The sequence below is a fragment of the Manis javanica genome, chromosome 12 (assembly GCF_040802235.1).
Source record: "Manis javanica isolate MJ-LG chromosome 12, MJ_LKY, whole genome shotgun sequence".
In the NCBI taxonomy this organism is placed as follows: domain Eukaryota; kingdom Metazoa; phylum Chordata; class Mammalia; order Pholidota; family Manidae; genus Manis; species Manis javanica.
In genome coordinates this window covers 26,233,584-26,253,619 of record NC_133167.1, presented here as the reverse complement: position 1 = coordinate 26,253,619, position 20,036 = coordinate 26,233,584, and the positions used below count along the sequence as shown (strand labels likewise).

Sequence of the window (20,036 nt, the reverse complement as noted above, 5' to 3'; positions counted from 1 at the left end):
TGTTAACAAAGCTTTCAAACAGTTACCCTAAAAACTAAATAGACAGGTACAAAATAAGTACATAGGAAATTGTTGTATCACCTGTATATGTTTCTGCCTATGCCTCTGTATTTTTAGTAACACATTAGACTATGACAACAAAATAGTACTTTAGATTTAATACATGTATCTAAATGTGCCTTTTGCTGTAGCTACCCTGGAAGCTTTAGACTTACGCTTGTGTGATTTCCCTAAGTCCCTGGGCTTTTGGATTGGTGAAAGGTTCAGGAGGAACTTGGTAGGGTGCAGGGGAGGTTATTTTCTCATTTATAATTAAGGTATTTAACATTTAAATAAAAACAACATGTATTCGTATGTTCCATCAGTTACAAATGTATTTATTTCTTATTCGGAGTCAAAATTCAAGTTCTTTTCCCTCAATACTTACTACCTCTTATCCTAAACTGGATTAAATTGATCGTAGATAGAAGGGATTAAAAAGTAAACCAGGTTGTGGGGGAGACGGGTTTATTATTCATATACTGGAACTACAGTGTTCAGGATTGTAAGGACTGGGGCACTTATTAAAGGCCAAAATATTTAGGAAGAAAAACAAGGTCAAGATCTGCGATATTCTTTCTATTTGTTTGATGATTGTTAGGAACAATCATAAGGACTTGTTTTCCTGTTTGATAAGCTTTAGTTAACTTGGTGTAGAGACAGATTGATGCAGAAATAGTGCTGCCAGAAATGTGTCTCTGATTGGGATGGTTTAGTATAAGTGCTGAGTAGATGAAGTTCAAATAGTACTTCTATGAATTAGAGTTACACTTGTCAGCTTTTATAATATTGAAAATCCCTCCAGTATCCTTGTCAGCTTTACACTTCTCACCACCCGATTTGTTATATATTTTGTTTACTTTCACTCCCCTGCTCCCACATATAGAATGGTAATTACACAAAGGTAACTTTTTAAAAAAACTGACTTTATTCCCAGTAACGTGAACAGTGCGTGGCATATAAATGCTCAGATAAGAAACTATAAACAATCATAATGTATATAGTATAAATTGTTATAATTGAAGATATTGTTGGTTTTACTCACTTGTGGTGCCATACCTCTGGATGTATTGCTATATAAAATAGAAGTAAAAATCTATTGCGATACACGAATTCTAAACCCAATAACTTATTTAAAAGGATGTCATCCGCATCTTGCTTTGGAGTGACCCTTCTGTATTACCATTTGTCTTTTCTCCTTGATTCTATACAAAATCTGACACCAGCCATTGGCTCACTCATTTCTCTAAAGGTCTACTATAATTTCAGACTTTACTCATACCATTTTTCTTATCAGAAAAGTAATGCTCCTTCCCCAAATTTATTATCAGTACTGGATTCATCCTGTGCTTCTTTGCAATTCCACCACTCTTGACTATTGCAGAACATACTCTCTTCTACATGTCATGGAAACACTCATTTGACAATTTACAGGGATGTTTATCTAAACTGCATTTTAAACTTTTAAATATCTACTGTCATTTTTGAGCAAGGGATAAAGAAGTGCTACAACCCTAGTCAGATAACATATTTGAAAATTAAAAAAAGAAAATATTGAAGCTATTTAATAACTATAACAACAGCCAATACCAGAACAACATAATGAGTAAAAGAGACACTGTGCATCATGTGAAAGAATATTTATTTAATAATGTGGTCTTGTAGGACAGATAGACAGACAGACAGAAATAGTTCTGTATTTGCTTAAGATCAAGAGACTAGGTGACCTGTTCTTAGGATGTCATCTTTATATATTACTGTATAGTAAAAGGAAATTGTTGTTTTGTGGTGTCAGTTCCTAAGATCAGAGCATTTCAAATTGGAAGAGATTTTTTAATGCATCTATTCTGTTTTTACAGGTGAGGAAACTGAAACACAAAGTTTAATTTGTCCACTGACCGCTTGGTGACAGATCTAGCTCTCCACCAAGTGTTAGGTTCCCTCTCCCAGCTACTGACAGCAGCATTCTTTATTTGTCTCAAGATTGGCTGAATAATGCTACGGAATCATTTTGCTTTTTATTTTTCATATTAAGAGGTAGAATTCTAAAGGCCATCATAGCAAAATGGTATGTATCTTTGTGGAAGGGCTTAAAATTTTTTATTCTTTTAGGCATGACAGTATTTTGAAATTTGTTAAAATTTCATACTTTCCAAATGGTTGCATTAAACTTTTGGAGTTAGTCATAAAAATCTCCAAACCTGAAATGTCCATCCCAAATTTTAAAATTAAAAATTACTGGAAGAGCAAGAATCACAAACTGTCAAGCTAATACTAGATTTTTAGAAATCCCTAAGATCCATTCTCTTTCTAATGGTCCAGAACCAATATTTATATAATATTTCCTCTGAATTCTTACATACCTGATCTTATTTTCTTATTTTATAGTAGTAGTCAGTCTTCTTCACTTTCATGTTTACATTCCCAAAAAGCATTTGTTTGTGTAATGATTTAGGAATTTCTGTTCTTTGTACGACTTTGGAAACCCACTTAGTGGCTCTGTTAATTGATCCTGTATCTGGATACTTTACTGCTGTCTATACTGCTCCTGCGTTAGAGGATTTGAGGATTGCATACATCATACTATGATACCATAGCATCTCTTCTCTTCCCACTTGAAGATATAAACAAACAAGAACAAAAGTTTTCAAATTCCAAATTTAATGCATCTAATTTAAATGCTAGTCTAGTTGGGAGACTGCTATTTAAGTACCTTTAAGGTGATAAACCAAAAGAAAATAGTGTCTGTTTTCGTGGAGTCAGTGAGTTTCTCATCTAAAACAAACTATTCTTCCTTAAATAATTCTTGCCTGCACTTTGAGAAGAGCCTGAATTTTCTGATGAAAGACAGTATTTGTACTGTTGCCCAGGTAGTTGATAATCTACTCAAGCTAAGAGTATAAAAATCAAGAAAGCTGTCCCCTGCTCAGAAAAAGGATTGACAGTCTGCCGGAATGAAAGGGTAATGAAACACAGGCAGTTTACCTGGGGGAGCCTATCCATTGTAAATATGCTTTCTTTTAAAAAGAAAGACTATCTAGTTGGGGAGGGAAGAAGGATGCAAATCTTTGTCCTGTGTTTTGACTATGTCCTTGTAGCTCTAATTACCTATGTCAGCTGATGGTTTTGTTCCTTTATTATAACAATGTCAAATATTTTTCTGAAACAAAAGTTGTAATGATGCCCTATACCTTAAATGTAAAAAATAAATACATAAGCAGCCCTGATACTGTAAATAAAAAATGAAAAATATGATGTGTGCCTTAGATTGCTTTTAATTAAACGGTGTAGTTGAAGCTGTATGGATGACAGCATAGATACAAAAAGTGTGGCTTGGAAAATAAAGTCTTTTCAAAGTTGTTGCATACAGTCTTCACTCTCATTAAAATGGTGACTTGGGAAGAAGCTGCAGAAAAGTTTATGGATTTCTGCTCTTACTTAGCTTGATTCAGTTCAGTACTGTCCTCAAATGGATTCATTTACTTATTGTTATTAAGATTAGGTTTTTTTTCTTGCTTTCACATGCCACTTTCTCCCAGACCAAAAGTTTGGACATTTAGGATAAATAGACTGTTCTGTCGTTGATGTCACTTTCTACTTTTGATGTCTGTCTTAAATTTATTGTTTTAAAAGAGCACAGATTGTAACTATGTGATTCAATGAATTATCTCAAGTAATAAAAATATTTTAATTATTTTGAAATGTAGGGTAAATAGTCAAAATCTAAGCAAAAATAGTAATTTCATTAAAAGTTATCTGGGATTTTAAAACCAAAATTATGATTGACATAATAGCTTTTGGTTCATAGTTTCAAACGTTATCCATGACTTGAGCTTTTAAAATTAAAAATTTTTTTAAGTTGTACAAATAATCCTGAAGCCATGTTCACTGGAAGAAAAAAATACTAAAAATGAAAGTATGTAAAAAGTAAAAGGTGAAAGTCATCATCCTGTATTGTTCTACAGTTTAGTGGGTAACTTCCCACACCTTTTTCCAAACATACACTTTTATAACAATTTGTTTTACTTGTTTTAACATAAATGGAATTTTGTTTTACAGTAGGTTCTCTGACTTGCCCTTTCCCTCAACTCAGTCTGTCATTACCTGACAGGTAGACTTCATTATTTGCATTGTTGTAATTTCTTGAATGGTACTCCTAATGATGGATACATATTTTCAGTTTTTACTGTTACAGAAAATTCTACAATAAATATCCTTGAGCATATATCTTTGTAAACTAGCCAGTAATAAGAGTTTCCTATTGACTAGTAGTTTCTTTGTATTCTAGATGTTACTATGTTGATTATATGTGGCAGATATTTTCTCCCTGTGTCTTAGTGACTTTTGTCATATGACATTTTAAATAATTATGTAGTCAAGCCTGTTGATCTTTTCCTTTGTAATCTGTGTTGTAGATTCTGAATTGCTAACTTATTTACTTCATTGCCACAGGGATATTTTTACTTCCATTTTTAACTGTCACTTGTAAAACACTTTCTTTTTATAGAATCCTGTGAATGATGGTAAAATGTAAACGTATGGGATATGTTTTTATGGCATGTAATAATCACCTAAGGATCAGTGACACTTGATTATCAGTTTCACAGTTATAAAATAAACTTAATAAATTCTGGAAAAGCATTGGGATTTTTGTGTTATTTATGGAATCACTATAGGTAGTCTTCACTATTAAACTTATTTTTGACAAGTAAAATGCTAGGTGCTCAATGATAATAGTAGTACACAGATAAGAGGTAGTCTTTTAGACATGATGAGATATTTAGCTTCCCCAGTTATCAGAAATTTCTTAGACCTGCATATAGCTGCTGCTGATAGGAATTGCTCTCCACTTACTTTTGCTGCCATCCATTGCCAATTATGAAACAAATATACTAATTCCTTAGCAAAGCAGGGTCTGTATGTAACTAAAAAAGAGAGTCTTAATTAACTTACCAGAATTTTGCAGTTAAAAATTGTAAAAGGTGTTTTATTGTGGGTGTATATGTGCGCACATGTGTGGAGTGTGTTGTACACTATACACAGGGTAAGCAGTCAGAACACTGATGCTTTCAGTGTTGGGAGCCTCTAATTTGGCTCTGTGGCTTTTTATCCCAACTTTCTACCATGATACTTCACAGCTGGGCTCTTGAAACTTGGACTGATTTTTTTCTTATCAGTGTAATTTCCTACAAAAGAAAGTAGCTTATAATTTTTTTGCTCCTTCCTCAGAATAGGAGAACACTCTTACAGGAGGTACCATGGAATCAGTATGTTATAGACCTTGTTATCAGCTCACTTCTCTCTCTCTTCTCTCCATACCTGATAATACAGTTTATAAAAATTGTAACTTCACTGCCGCCCCTCTTTCCCTTGTTAGTAGGGGAGATTCATGGAAGACAGGAATCCTTTTTTTCTTCTAGATGGAGTAATACCGCATTGAGAAGAAATTGCAAGGGATAAGAAAGTTTTTTTCTTTTTTGAAGAGATTAGAATTTGTACAGCACAGTAGGTTTGGACAAGTTGACAATAATTTGGCTACTCTATTTTAACTAGATTTCTGAGTGCATTTGCTAACCTGACCACATATACCTATTTATAACTTGAGATTTGCCTTTAAAGTCACAGAAGCTCAAAGCACTGTAGTGCTTGTAACACTCTTCCATATTATTGTAGGTAACTAAATGACCATGGAATCTGGAGCAGAGAACCAGCAGAGTGGAGATGCAGCTGTAACAGAAGCTGAAAACCAGCAAATGACAGTTCAAGCCCAGCCACAGATTGCCACATTAGCCCAGGTATAAAATAACATGGAGAGATTCCAAGTTGTGTCTCTTCCAAGATGAATATGTTTTAGACAAGAGAATTTAGTTTTTATACTAAGATATACATATAATGAGCAGACACATTCTTAGAATGTTAAAATTCCTGTTTACTTAGTATTAGCCTAGTTTTAGAAATGGTAATATTAACTCAGTAACATAACCGAAGAATATATTGTTAAACACTAATACACTATTTGTAGTGACATGATTCAGAAATAATTACATTTAACTGATGTTAGATTAATTATCTTTCACATAAGGGAAGAAAATTTGATACAATAACTTTTTCTCTTAGCACACATTTATTTTGGGGCATGGGAAATGCAGAAATAATCTGAAAGGCAAAGTTTACATGCTTAAGCTGAAAAATAGGATAAACAAATTGACAAGTAAATTTCAAGAGTAGTAGTTTTGTTTCCTGTATATTTTAAATATAATTCATGATTCATTTGTCACTGTCTTAGATATCATATCTCTAAGGTTATATTCTCTAATTTTTGTTATGTATATATTTTTCCCCGAATATTTTATTTTATTAACTATTTGCATATATATGAGTGAGAAAAAGGGGTTAATATAAAAATCAAATAGCAAACATAAACCTTCTAGGTAAGAGAGAGATGATACTGCCTCTTTCAGATGCAGGCTCCCAGGAGATAATACTACTAGCAGAGGCTCTGTTATGTCGAGCTTCAGCTTCTGGAAGAGTTTAAAAGTTCTAGGTGAGTCACTGAGCAAGAATGACTCTTGGAAAATGGAGGGCTAACCACAGATGGTTACCACGCTGAGCTAAAGTCTGGGCCAAACACTGGACTTCCAACAGGAATACAGTCAGAAGGAGTAGGCTGCTCTGTTGCTCTTAAAATCACTGGGGCCTGCTACCTCCTGCCCTCAGAAGTGAGGCAGAGCAGAATTCATTTGGGAATGATGTAAATATACTTGGATGAGGCAGGTATAAGAACGAAGGAAGAGAGCCAGGACTTCAGTACCAGTCAAGGCAAGCCTGTACAGATCAGAAAATGGACTCATCCAAGTGTTCAGCCCTCTGATTTTTAAAAAAAAGGTTCAATTCCAGCAGGGATCCTGGTGATAACAACCTTCAACATACTTGTCTCTTGGGTCACACTATTCTGTCTGGTCTGGCTGTCATCTTAAGTCTGCTCTGTAATGTCTTGGAAATTATTCTCCCCCCACTGTTTTTCTCTTGCAGAGTTCTGTGTTCTTCATATAGCAAAGCTTGTTCTTCAGTGGTTTCTTGAGCAAGTTGACTGGGTAATGACTTCTTGGTAAAGAAATAGTTTTTCTTTCAAATTTTGGAAGCATTGATCCACAGTTAACCTCTGGTGTTACTGTTTAAAAAGACTAAATCCATTTCTTATTTTCTATCTGTAGTATCTTATAAAAATTCTCTCTGTTCACAGTTCTTCACTATTTCATTATCAGGGCCTTGGTTTGAATCAGCTTTCATCCATTGTGCTATGTTTTCAGTGAGCCCTTTTATAGTAGAAACTCATGTGTTTAATTCTAGGAAATATTTTTAAATTTTTGGTTGATGATTTTTTTTCTTCCATTTTTTTCTCTCTAAGATCCTTGTGATCCAGATGTTATACCAATGGGACTGTTTCTTTAGTTTTTTTTAAAAAATCTTTTCTGCCCTATTTTCTGTCTTTTTGCCCTGCTTTCAGGAGATTTCTTCAACTTCACATTCTAACCCATCCATTGAATTTTTTATTTCTGCTGTCATGCTTCCAGGAGCTCTTTTGTTCTCTGACTAGTCCTTTTGTGTTTTAATAGCATCCTGTTTATGTTTCATAAAGGCAATATTTTCACTTACCTCTGAGTATGTTGTTTTGTTTGGTTTTAAGTTTTCTTTTCCCCACATAGATTTTCCTCTGTATAATTTTCACTCCCTTCATTTGTTTTGGTCTCCATCTATCATATTAGAAGCATTCCTCAAATGTTTGATAGTTTGTGATTGTCTGCTCAGGTTTAAAAGTAGGAGGCCAGAAAACTGAATTGAAAACTCTGTGGATATGCCTGGGGCCTAACATCCATGAGTTGTGAGCTTTACTGTAGGGTGATTGTGACTTTTTAAATATGTTTTAGAAAGATATTTCCCTTGGCGATGGTCACTAGGTCTCCCAGAGAAAGCTTTACTAGTCCCTTGCTTATAGGGTAAAAGCCTAGGAGCCAAGTATGAGAAGACTGGGGTCTGGTAGCCTACCTTCAGCATTGCCTGGTATAGACAGTCAAGAGACCCTTTAGTCAGAAAGTAAATCTCCTTTTTTCTGTTAGGGTGGGGATAAATTTGTTGTTCTTTCACAGGGAGTTGAGGAGGGGATCCATTTGCTTCTCATGAGAAGATCCTTCAGCCAGCCTTTCTTTTGTAGCTGTTCTCCAAAGGGTCTTAGATCCTGGCCCTCTTAAGGATTTTGTGGCCCAATCAGGCTTTCCTGGTCTCATGAGTTGGCCTTTTGAGGTCCCCCAAGTTTATTACCATTCATTTATTTTCCAGCCTCCATAACTTGCTATTATCTCCTTTCCCATTCTCCTATGCTCGTGTGATTATGCCTTAGAAATAAAATCGGTTTCATGAGGTTTAATTGAAGATGCAGGAAGAAGAAAAATTGGATGTGCATGTTCAATTTGTCATTCTCACCAGGCAGTCCTGTAGCACTTAAGACGTTTAAAAGCAAATGACATGATACTTGTTTTAGGAAAGCTAGTATCTGTTCCTGTTTGTGCTTTTGACACCATATGTTTTTTTTTTTTTGGTATCATTAATCTACAATTACATGAAGAGCATTATGTTTACTAGGCTCCCCCCTTCACCAAGTCCCCCCCACATACCCTTTCACAGTCACTGTCCATCTGCGTAGTAAGATGCTGTAAAATCACTACTTGTCTTCTCTGTGTTGCACAGCCCTCCCGTGCCCCCCAACACTATACATGCTAATCGTAATGCCCCCTTTCTTTTTCCCCGCCCTTATCCCTCCCTCCCTTCCCACCCATCCTCCCCAGTCCCTTTCTCTTTGGTAACTGTTAGTCCATTCTTGGGTTCTGTGAGTCTGCTGCTGTTTTGTTCCTTCAGTTTTCCTTTGTTCTTATATCCACATATGAGTGAAATCATTTGGTACTTGTCTTTCTCCACGTGGCTTATTTCACTGAGCATAATACCCTCTAGCTCCGTCCATGTTGTTGCGAATGGTAGGATCTGTTTTTTTCTTATGACTGAGTAATATTCCATTGTGTATATGTACCACATCTTCTTTATCCATTCATCTACTGATGGACATTTAGGTTGCTTCCATATCTTGGCTATTGTAAATAGTGCAGCGATAAACATAGGGGTGCATCTGTCTTTTTTCAAACTGGAGTGCTGCATTCTTAGGGTAAATACCTAGAAGTGGAATTCCTGGGTCAAATGGTATTTCTATTTTGAGCATTTTGAGGAACCTCCATAGTACTTTCCGCAATGGTTGAACTAATTTACATTCCCACCAGCAGTGTAGGAGGGTTCCCCTTTCTCCACAACCTCACCAACATTTGTTGTTGTCTTTTCGATGAGACACTGTATGTTTTTGATATAATTTCTTCTCATAATTCTGGTACTTGTCAGCCTTTAGTACTAAAAAAATAAAATTATCAAATCCAAGATCATTGTGATTCGATCAATGAGCAGGAAAAAACAAATTCAGTCTAACTAGTAAAGGAAGAAAATCAATCTAAAACAATAATGAGATACCTTATGTTACTTTTGGAATTTACAGAGATTTTTTTTACAGTGGGAAAAGAACTATTGGTTTTGACTAAGAAATTTTAAACTTTTATGAATTTAAAAGTTTGGGTTAAAGAATGATCACTGTACCTTTCTTATATAGGCAAATTAGAAAATAAATATCTAATAAGGAATTTATTAAACTGATTACTATTATGCAACCATTAAAATATTAAAGATTATTAATGGTTTGAAAATATTTATAATGGATTCAAAAGATAAAATAGATTCCATGATAATGTGTTGTAATAGTTGTATGTATATACACACATTTAAAAATCTAGATCTGAAGCAAAAATATTAACACTGATGAGCTGAGTAGTAGGAATATGAGTGATTTTTATCTTTGTGTATCTGTTTTTTATCAACATAATGAGAGAACCCGTAATGTAGAATGATCAGGGTAGAAAATGATTATTCATTGAGTTAGCATGTTATATTTACCCTAGAGAATACTGAGGACATAATAATTGCTTTAAATACTAGAAGAGAGTTTAAATGGAATTGAGATGAGATACTCTAATTTAGAGTTGTAGTTTTCAAAGTTCACTATAGGAGAAAGTGTCCTTGAGTCCATCAGAGATTCTGACTTTATAAACACAGGCACCACACCCTGTATAAATAATAGAGATCCATGAGCCACATTTTGAAAACCAAGTGAAACTAAGCAAGATTTATAGTGGTCAGAGAATGTGTTTCATAACGACTTCCTAACTGTCCAAAGTTAGAAGCGCATGGTTGTAACCTCTACTTTCAATAAAGGTCTTCCCTGCAAGCTTCATAGTCACATATTTCACTGCCTGCTAAACATCTCTGCAGTTCAGATATCAGATCAATTCCATCATGTTCCATCCCTCGCCACACCCAGCCACCCAAAAGAACAGTCCTTGCTTGTGCTCTTTATTTCAGTTGATGGCATAGTCTATCAGTTCTTACCCAGATATAAAATACGTAAGCCATCTTTGACTCCTCTCACCTTCGTCAACCAGTCATTCATAAAGCCTTTCTGGTCAGCCTCCTTAATTTGCATTGAATCACTTCTAATTGCCATTGCTCCCATGACTAGTGCCTTATTTCTGGCCTTTATCACCTCACCTTTACTATATAGGTTTTCTCAGTTGGTCTTCTCACCTCTACTTTTTCTTTCTCTGAAATAAGTATCTTTTACAGTGCACCTAAAGTGATCTATCTAATATTAAGATGCAAACCTCGCCATAGTGTTCAGGAGATCAAAAGCCTTTCACTGCCTTTCCCAATCTCCTCAGGATTAAATGTAAGTTTTTTGATGTGACATATATAAGGTTTTTCATGACCAGCCCAGTTAGCCCTTCCTTCATCGTTTTTTTCCATCCACACTTCTTATGCTTCGCTGGTTCTGACTGCTGCTCATCTTTCTCTGCCATGTACAGACCATGCTGTTTTCTTTCAGTGCTACCCTCCCTGCCTGAAATTCTGTGCCACTCTCCCCTGCAAGTCATAGTTACAGACCTAATTTGTATTCTTTGTTTCAAATTCACATTCTTCCCTCTTATGTGGGGGTGTGGTAGCTTTCCTCAGTGTATCCATTTCTTTCACAAACCTCATTACTTAACTAAATTCTGCATACCTGTGTTCTCTCCTCTCTTCCTTCACATACATACACAGTAATTTTCTTAGGGCCAGGGACCTGCGTCTTTCTCATTTTTGTAGTTTTCAGCTCTGACATTGCTTCTGGCACATAGATCCCCAATACCTGTTTACCAAATGAGCAAATAAAATTCCTACCTCCAAATGTGTTTAAGCATAGGAACAATAAATACCATTTGACAGACAGTATGACAGAAAGCCCCTTTAACTTGGATATTGACTCATAAAAGTTGCTTTCTCTATACCTCAGGAGTGCTTTCTCTTACATTCTCTCAACTCTGCTCCTTTATTCCTTTAAGATGAAATATTTAAGAAATAGGGTATTACCAGTTTAGTGATTTTGGGGTAGAGGATAGAAATTCTCAGTCTATAATACTAGTTAATACTTTCTCATTAGTGAAAGTCACACTTAAAATTACTTTAAAAGAAAATAATCTGCTGTATATTTTAGGATGTATTGTTTTGACTTAATAGGTAAGTTTTGCCCAAGTTTGAGAGTAGTTATATTTTTGAACATGGCTTATTTAACACATGATATTCTGAAGACTTTTAGGTTTCTTCAAAGCTAGCATATCTTCTGACCTTGGGTAAGTTACTTCATATCTTTGAGCACTTAGTATTTCTGTTTCTAAAATGGAGATAATCTTCATTATCCAGTCCTGATTCCCTCCAAAAGCAAAGTAAGAAATTGGATGTGAAAAACAGATGGGAAAATGTAAGGCACCATACAGATAAAGTGGTATTTAGTATTCAAAGGACGTTTGTGTTACATATTTTGAAATTACATTAAAATAGTTATTTTGTTTTTTGTTACTTGGGAGTTGAAAAGTGGGGGGAAGGCATTTGTAGTCTTTTTTAAAATTTTAATTTAATCAGTTTCTTGCTCACCAATGAAATATACTTATCTAGCAGAAAGATCATCTTTTTGCTGCTAAAAAGTTGCTTCATATTGAACATGAATACTCCCAAGGAAGTATCTGTAATGGTAATTTTTTTCCATGTTCAACACCATAGGTATCTATGCCAGCAGCTCATGCAACATCATCTGCTCCCACCGTAACTTTAGTACAGCTGCCCAATGGGCAGACAGTTCAAGTCCATGGAGTTATTCAGGCGGCCCAGCCATCAGTTATTCAGTCTCCACAAGTCCAGACAGTTCAGGTATGTGTATAAAAAGTTCTGCATCTACTTTCATAACTGTTGTTTATAGCCATATTTCTCTCCTTTCATTAGTTATAAATATAGGAACATACCTAGTTCATAGTTTACAGTAAAGGAACATGCATTTATGTAGTCACCTTATATATAGGAGCATACAAACAAGAAATACAAGAAAATACAAGTTATAGGAGAAAAATTGTTGGGGAAAATCATTTAGTAAATTGTATAAAAAAATGAAAATGTTTGGGAGAGACTGTAAGGCTAGTGTACCTTAGTTAAGGAAAATTGAGACACAAAAATACTGACTTTGTAATTATTTAATGAACCTGCAATTGGAAAAAAATTAGCCCTTGTCAAAAATTAATTAATAACCTTGCCTAAGATAATTTGAATTTAGAGACTACATAAAGCATCTGTAAAACCAGCTATATTTAGGTTTCTAGGTTAAAGTATATAATTTTGAAATAATCATATATTCAGGAAGTGTACCTTAAGAATCAATGATTATACTATACCTGTTATCCTATCCTTTGAAGAGACTGTTTCTTTGGGTTGGATCCAAAGGGAGAAAACACACGTGGATCTCTGAAGGTGACTACTGTACTTAACTGTAGGGGAACTAGAGCACTATACATCATTGCAGTGAGCTTACTGGAAAAAAAGAAAGATTGAACGTCCAGTCAAGTAGGCCATAACCCCAGCCTCCCGTTTCCTATTTTTTGCTTCACAGTCTTCCTGTAAGGACTTAAAAAGACTTTTCTCCGGAACTCAGGTGAGTCCTAGGTCCTAGATTTGGAGATACCTATTTTTAGAAAGGAAGGCGAGAAATCATTCTTTATGTCTTTGTCCTTTATAAACATTGAATTCAAGGTTTTAGTAAATATCTTAGATATTTTCTAAGTCTGGGCCAAACTTAACTACCTACCTTTCCTTTAGTCTGTTGCTTAATTTCCCCAAGTATCTTTTCTCCCCTTGTCCAAATGGTAGTTGAGCGTTTCTCAAACACTTTTAGAGAAAGGAAGCTCTTATCCTCTGAGGTAACCTATTTATAATCAGGAGGAATTGCTAAAATTCCTGTGGTGAACCAGAATAAATGTTCCTAAAACTTTACCGAGTGTCCCCAGTTCTATCCTCAGAAACTAGTTAAGCAAGTTTAATTCAAACCAGTCCTTCTTCCTCATCTGTAGCACCTTTCCCAGTTTTTTAAATGTCTAAACAAATGCCTATTTTTTTTTCAGCCATTTATTTATATTATATGGTCTAGTTTTGATTCCTTTTCACCATCCTCATCTTGTAGATGAGAGTTGTGTTTTCCTTGAGTATGGTAGCCAGATACCCATTGTAGAAGGAAGTGCCTCCTTTGTCCTGGAAGCATTCTATTAATGTCATTGAAGAACATGCACATTGTCAGTCATATTGTACTCTGAGTCATTGAGCTGCTGTTACACACCTATACCCTTCTGTCCTTGTGCATTTCATTTACTTGCGCACTTAAGTGGGGAAAAAAGAAAGAAAAGGAATGTTTACATGTAAAGTCATTAAGCTGTATGAATTACCATACTGAGAGATACTGGGAATGGAATTTGTTACTGAGTAGGAGAGACACTGTTGCCCAGGTAAAGACTGAAGAATTTGATATTTCTGTGGAATCACACTGTCAGAGCAGCAGTCTCCTATCCTTTACCTTAGCTGTTATTACTAACTCCTTACTAATATCTTTCTCTTGATAATAGTGGGAAGAACCTTACTTGCTCAGGCCTCACATTAACCTTTACATTTTTTTCACTTACAGTAGATCTTTTTTTCTTATAAAGAACACACAAATATTGCCAATATTACAGCCATAACATTTGTCAAGATTATAATTTTTAGTTATAATACGTGATATTTAATTTTTACTTGTATTCTTAATTTTAATCTTTACTTCACAACAATAATGATAACTTCGACCTGGGGTTATATGACCATTAACTTTATAGAAATATGTATTCATCTTTTCAAGAACACATTTTTCCATTAAGGTGAACTATGATTATAATTGAAATCCTGAATTCTACAAATAGACCCGCAGATTATTATTATTTTTTCTTTAAAGGGCCTAACTCAGGGAGAATCTCTAAACATTAATGTTAGCTGGGTAACAGTGATTAGTATTAATAACTAGGAAGTGGTTTACATCTGAAGAAATTATCAAACAAGGAGAGAAATGGTCTTTCAAACTTGTAGAAGGGAGAATATATTAGTATTCTAGAACAGCGTTTCCAAAATATACTAGGTATATAGTTCTCTTGATGTGAAAATAAGATACAAGGACATCTGTTTATATTAAGTTAATATTAGACACTAAGCTATATTAATATTCATATTTGGCTTGATACTGGTGACCTAACTTTATCCTTATGTAAATGTGGAAGTCAAATATTAACAGATTATGTGAGAATCCCTCACAAAAATAATGGGAGTTACACAAATATTCAGAAGCCAACAGTGGTATTTCTCACTTTTCATTTGTTAGTTTTGGATGCATTTTTAATACAGTGCAGTTTAAATGTGTCAGAAGATTTATGGACTATTATGCCTTAAATTATTATATTCATTCCTTCAATGAATTTTTATTGATCACATGCTATGTGCCAGTCACTGTTCTAGGTGCTATGTATGAAAGACAGCAGTAAACAAAATATTTCTTCTCTATTCTCATGAAAATCATATTTGAATGAAGAGAGACAATGAAAAATAAGTCAGGTGAGGATAAGTGCTGGGAAGATGATTAAAGCAGGGTAAAGGGATAGGGAATGATTTGAAGGGAAAAGTATTCTATTTTATGTAGGGTGGTCAGGGAATACTGTAAATGAACCAGAAGGCTGTGAAGGAGGCTAAGCCATACAAATAATACAAGCAAGTCCAGCGATTCGGAAGTGAAAGCATGTCTCAGATGTCAAGGAATGGCAAGAAGTGTCTCAAATAGAGTGAGCAAGTGAGAGGGTGATTGGACATGAAATTTTTTATAGAATCTTTACAATACTGTGTAATGTGATGGGACAACAATAAAAACCTTTTGCGCAACAGATTCAGTGGTTATCGTGTAGCAAATTATCTGAGTTATCTAATGTAAGAAAGGTCTAGTCATTTGTTTTTTACATAAGACAAGTGTTCCAAAGTTTCTGATCTTTTTAATGATGGCAAGCAACTTGTAAGGGATATATTATGGATATTTTTGAAAAACAGAAAGCCCTTTCAACTGTCCTTTCTAGGAGAAGTGACATTTTAACAATGCATGAGAGAGTAACTGCTTTCTGAAGAAACTTGAGCTGTGGAGAGAGCCTTTTGAAAATAGAAGTTTGGAAATGTTTCCATACATTTTTGTTTTAACTGCAAGCAATGTAAATCTGTCACCTAAAAACTGAAATCAGTATACTTTTAAAATCCTGGAAACAGAATTTTCTAAACTATTGAGTCTTCTAGAGTTTCAGTAGGTGTTGAACTTATTTATTAAAATTTGAGAATGTAACAAGATGAAATACTAGATAATTCTCATCTAAAGTTTGTATAATTGGTAGATAAAAATGAAAAGTGATTGTTTAGTAAGCCTAGCCAAAAATGCGCTTTTATGTCCGTATCTCATTGAGTTCTCTTTCTTAGCAATAGCAGGTGTTAAATCATGATTTTAGAAGCCTGAGCTTAGAATCAGATTTTTGAGTCCTGTTATAAAATACTAAATGACTTTTTAATAAAGCATATTAAATCACATCATTATCACTGTCATAAAAAATGAGATGATTTATTTTTAAGATATTTACAAATATATTTTAATACTTATACTATTTCTGAACGCTATTTTGTTTTATAAATAACACTTAAAATTTACTAGCAAGAAATATATATACTATTTTTAAGGGAGGTGTGCAGATCAAGGGAGTTTTGGAATCATTCACTGTTGTAGGTGCTGTAGACTTTAATTGAATTTCTTATCCAGTGAGTGAAAAACTACCTAAACCATGAGTCTGGACTCACCCTGGGGACCGTGTATAGTTTGAGAAAACATTACTATTACAGTTGCTTTGATTTGGTTGTAGTCACTATATATTTTATTTTGAAATTTCAGATAATAGCAAAATAGGAAGGTTTTTTCCCCCCCCTATGGGTTTTAACAAACCAAAACTAAGCTGAGAAATACAGATCCAAAGCTTCACATATATAGGTGGTGGTTTGGCTTTTTGAATATTTCTCCACTTATAAGTGGCCAAGGTTAAAGACTTATTTAAGGAGCTTAGTAATTAAGAAGAGAGGTGGTCCTTGGAAGTAAGGACCAAAGGGGCTCTATCATTGGAATATGATGGTGGTCTCTGATACTTATAATTGGGATATAATTTTTCATATGGTTTTTATGAACCTATTACATATTTAAAATATGTATTAAGCTATAATAATTGTTACTTATAAAAAGGACTCTGCATGATTTTTATTAGTGTCAGAAATGTAGGTCCAGTGTTTTGTTTGTTTGTTTTGTTTTGTTTCTGGTATACATCGCATAGGAATTGGCTTCATAGTTCTAAGGTCCCGGTGGATAGTATTCCCAAAGGGGAAATGTTACATCATTATGTGGTATTGAATAGTGATGAATTCCCTGTACATTTAAGAAGTTGTAGTCACTGCATAGTGATGTTAATTCCTTCTGTGTGAATTGACAAAATGAGGAAAGGGGGCTTTTTTTCAACTGAGAGCAATAGATCACTGAATTTGAAAAAAAGAATAAAAGGCCATATATGAAAAAGCAACAAATTATTTCATTTTAAAACTGTTATGAGTACTTTATGTAATATATTTTCAAGTTGTTGTTTTAATGACTTCCAACTTCAGAGAGTATGCCTAAGTCACTATGTGTCCTTATAAGGAGGTTGTAAGGATTAGAATCAGGTGAAGAAGACAGAGTGATAGAGGAACTAAAGTTCTAAGGAGTATTAATGAAGGTAAACACTTTTGAGTTCAGTCTTGTTATTCCTTGAAATTCTGACCCTCTGCTAAGGCCTTTTCACAGCCTTTCTGCTCTGTATCTATGCGGAAGTCTGTGCAGAGACTATGCTGAGTAGGCTAATTACAGCAGCTACGGATTAGTAGGAAAATCTGTGTGCTCTTACTATAGGCAGTAACTATAGCATTATTACTCTGCAGAGACTACAAACTAAATTTAGACTTTCCTATCTTTTTACCCATCATTTCTGAATGCACTAAGTGTTGCCTGTTAATTTTTAGGTCTTGAAGACTATACTTCTTATACTTTAAAGGGTCTTTACTTTATTGTAGGTGTATTTTGTGAAGCATTACTAGATATACCTACTTTTCATTTTAAAGTGAGTGCTTATAACAAAGCCCTGTCAAAATGAGTGCCCTGTCTCCAGAGCCCATAGGCTCAGACAACATACAGAGTACTTTTGGGATTTCTCAGGTTCCTTTGAACATGTTTTTTCTTACTGCCATTGCCATGAATTTTGACATGGCCCTAACCCATGTGGACCCTTTTGCTTTGGTTAAATCTAGTTCGCACTCTAACAGCATCATGTGCATCTAGTTCAGTAAAGAGCAGGAGGCTCCTGCTGATGAGACTAGGGAAACTTTGCGGTATAAATTTGACAGACATGCTTGCTTAGGTGAGTGAACTGCTAGTCTACATATGGTATAAAAACATCTTTGGGTTGCTGCTTCTGACAACTGTTTTGAGATTGGAACCAAAAGGATTTTGATGCTCGCAAGGATTAAAACCAAAATGGCAAGTATTGACAGTGTCTCTAACTAGTTTTTATGACCTGAGTGAGTTACTTAGCCTCTTGGTGTCTTAGTTCTTCCATCCACAAAATGGATATAATAATCATACTTACCTCGCACCTGATGTTACTGTATTAATATATGTATGTGCTTTAGTATAGTATCTGGCACATAGTAAGTTCTCAATAAATGCTAGTTGCTATTATTGTTATCTCACATAAAACTTTTGTTCAACTTATCTTCATTACTTTTCTATCTAAGGATACTTTCCAGAAATGCAGTTCTTTACCTTGAATTTTTGCTTAATAAAAATTGTAGAATGCCAACTTAGTGGAGATTCTTCCTAACTTGCTAGAAATGACCATTGGGAACATGGTGGGGAGTTATCATTCTTACTTGTAAAATTGCAAATATATTCATAAATATTTTACACAGTAGTTAAAGGAAAATGTATGCAGGCCACTATCAATTTACAACCAAATATTTCATCATTTACTCTTTCCTTCATGTTAGAAACTTTATTTTACTGGTAGTTTTGTTCTGAAAACTGTAAGCAGACAATGACAAGTGATAGTGATGCATTTGGGATTGATTACATGAAGTCCTGAAAGAGGTGAAGCTGAGTATGTCCTTTTGTATTTGACCTTTTTCTTAAAATTCATAAAAATTCTGTGGGAACTAAATTTGGTTATCAAGGTAAAGTTCTTCTTTATTTTCAGATTTCAACTATTGCAGAAAGTGAAGATTCACAAGAGTCAGTGGATAGTGTAACTGATTCCCAAAAACGAAGAGAAATTCTTTCAAGAAGGCCTTCGTACAGGTATGGAATTTCATAGTTAAAGGAATTGAGAATCAAAGATGCACAGGAAGCATTGGTTAGTTGCAGATGAAGAGATGTTGAAAGAACATTTAGCTGCTCATTCAGAGCCACAAAGATTACTTCCTTTCATCTTGAGTTACTTCCCGATGTAAGATGAGTTTATCATACAGAATAAGGGCCCTTCTTACTCTGAACAGTCCTGGGTAACACTGATATTTTTTTCTGCTTCTGTTTTTGTAGACTGTGCTGGCTGCTGCTTTTCTGTTAAAAAGTTTGGAACACATTTGATAAGGTTATAGCATTTTCTAGTTATACATCAATTCTGAGACTATGCTATTTACCTACCTATTAACACATTTGCAAACTATTTCTTATGCCATGGTACTTAGGAGATAACTTTTTTTATTAGTAATTATTTCAGGGTAAGGCATCACTGATACCCCCTAATTATAGGGGGACCTTAGTAGTGTTTGTGTGCAGCCATAGAAGTTACCTAGTCTATGCCTTACCTCCAAGATGGACCACAACCATTTCTTTATATATAGAAATTGGACTCCATATTAAGTGTCTCCAGGAAGAGCAATTCCACAGATCTTCATAAGGTTACTTCAGAGTTGAATAAACTTCAAACTCATAATACTCTTTGTTACTAGCCTAAATTATTTCTGTGTATATGTATTTCTGTTTTTGAAAGTGTTGGTTGGTTTTTTTTTCCACTAGGCAACTAAGCTAGCCCTTTTCTCTATCGCAGTTAAATTAAGGATCCTAAATAAATATCAATAAATTGATTTTGTGGTCTTAGGAAATTTTGTTACCAAGTATGTGTTGAATGCATTTATACTCATAATTTTTTTTAAACATAACTAGTTTTAGATTTTAACTTTGAAGTATACCTCATGTTAGTATATATCACATTTGATCCTAAAGTAGATCCAACCAGATATTAAGAAACAAGCTACATGGCTTTTCTGTAAATAAATCCTAGGCAAATCTTAGATGTACACCTTATAAAATAAGAGCTTTATGT

General features: G+C 34.5%; 2 protein-coding genes across 9 annotated transcripts in view; one reads left to right on the top strand and one right to left on the bottom strand.

The window, feature by feature from the left end:
• METTL21A (methyltransferase 21A, HSPA lysine) overlaps positions 1 to 20,036 on the bottom strand; it is a 263,654-nt gene that overhangs the window by 191,561 nt on the left and 52,057 nt on the right. The gene's annotated exons all lie outside the window — the stretch shown is intronic.
• The window catches only part of CREB1 (cAMP responsive element binding protein 1), a 63,762-nt gene that overhangs the window by 9,338 nt on the left and 34,388 nt on the right, over positions 1 to 20,036 (top strand). For 2 of the 5 annotated variants that reach the window (XM_036995000.2, XM_036994999.2), the window contains exons 2-5: positions 5,713 to 5,834; positions 12,280 to 12,426; positions 13,157 to 13,198; positions 18,909 to 19,009. In XM_036995000.2, the coding sequence (XP_036850895.1) occupies positions 5,721 to 5,834; positions 12,280 to 12,426; positions 13,157 to 13,198; positions 18,909 to 19,009 (404 nt within the window). In that variant the 5' untranslated portion in view covers positions 5,713 to 5,720. The remainder of the gene's footprint in view (positions 1 to 5,712; positions 5,835 to 12,279; positions 12,427 to 13,156; positions 13,199 to 18,908; positions 19,010 to 20,036) is intronic. The other 3 variants (XM_073218222.1, XM_073218220.1, XM_036995001.2) reach the window with 2 other exon arrangements.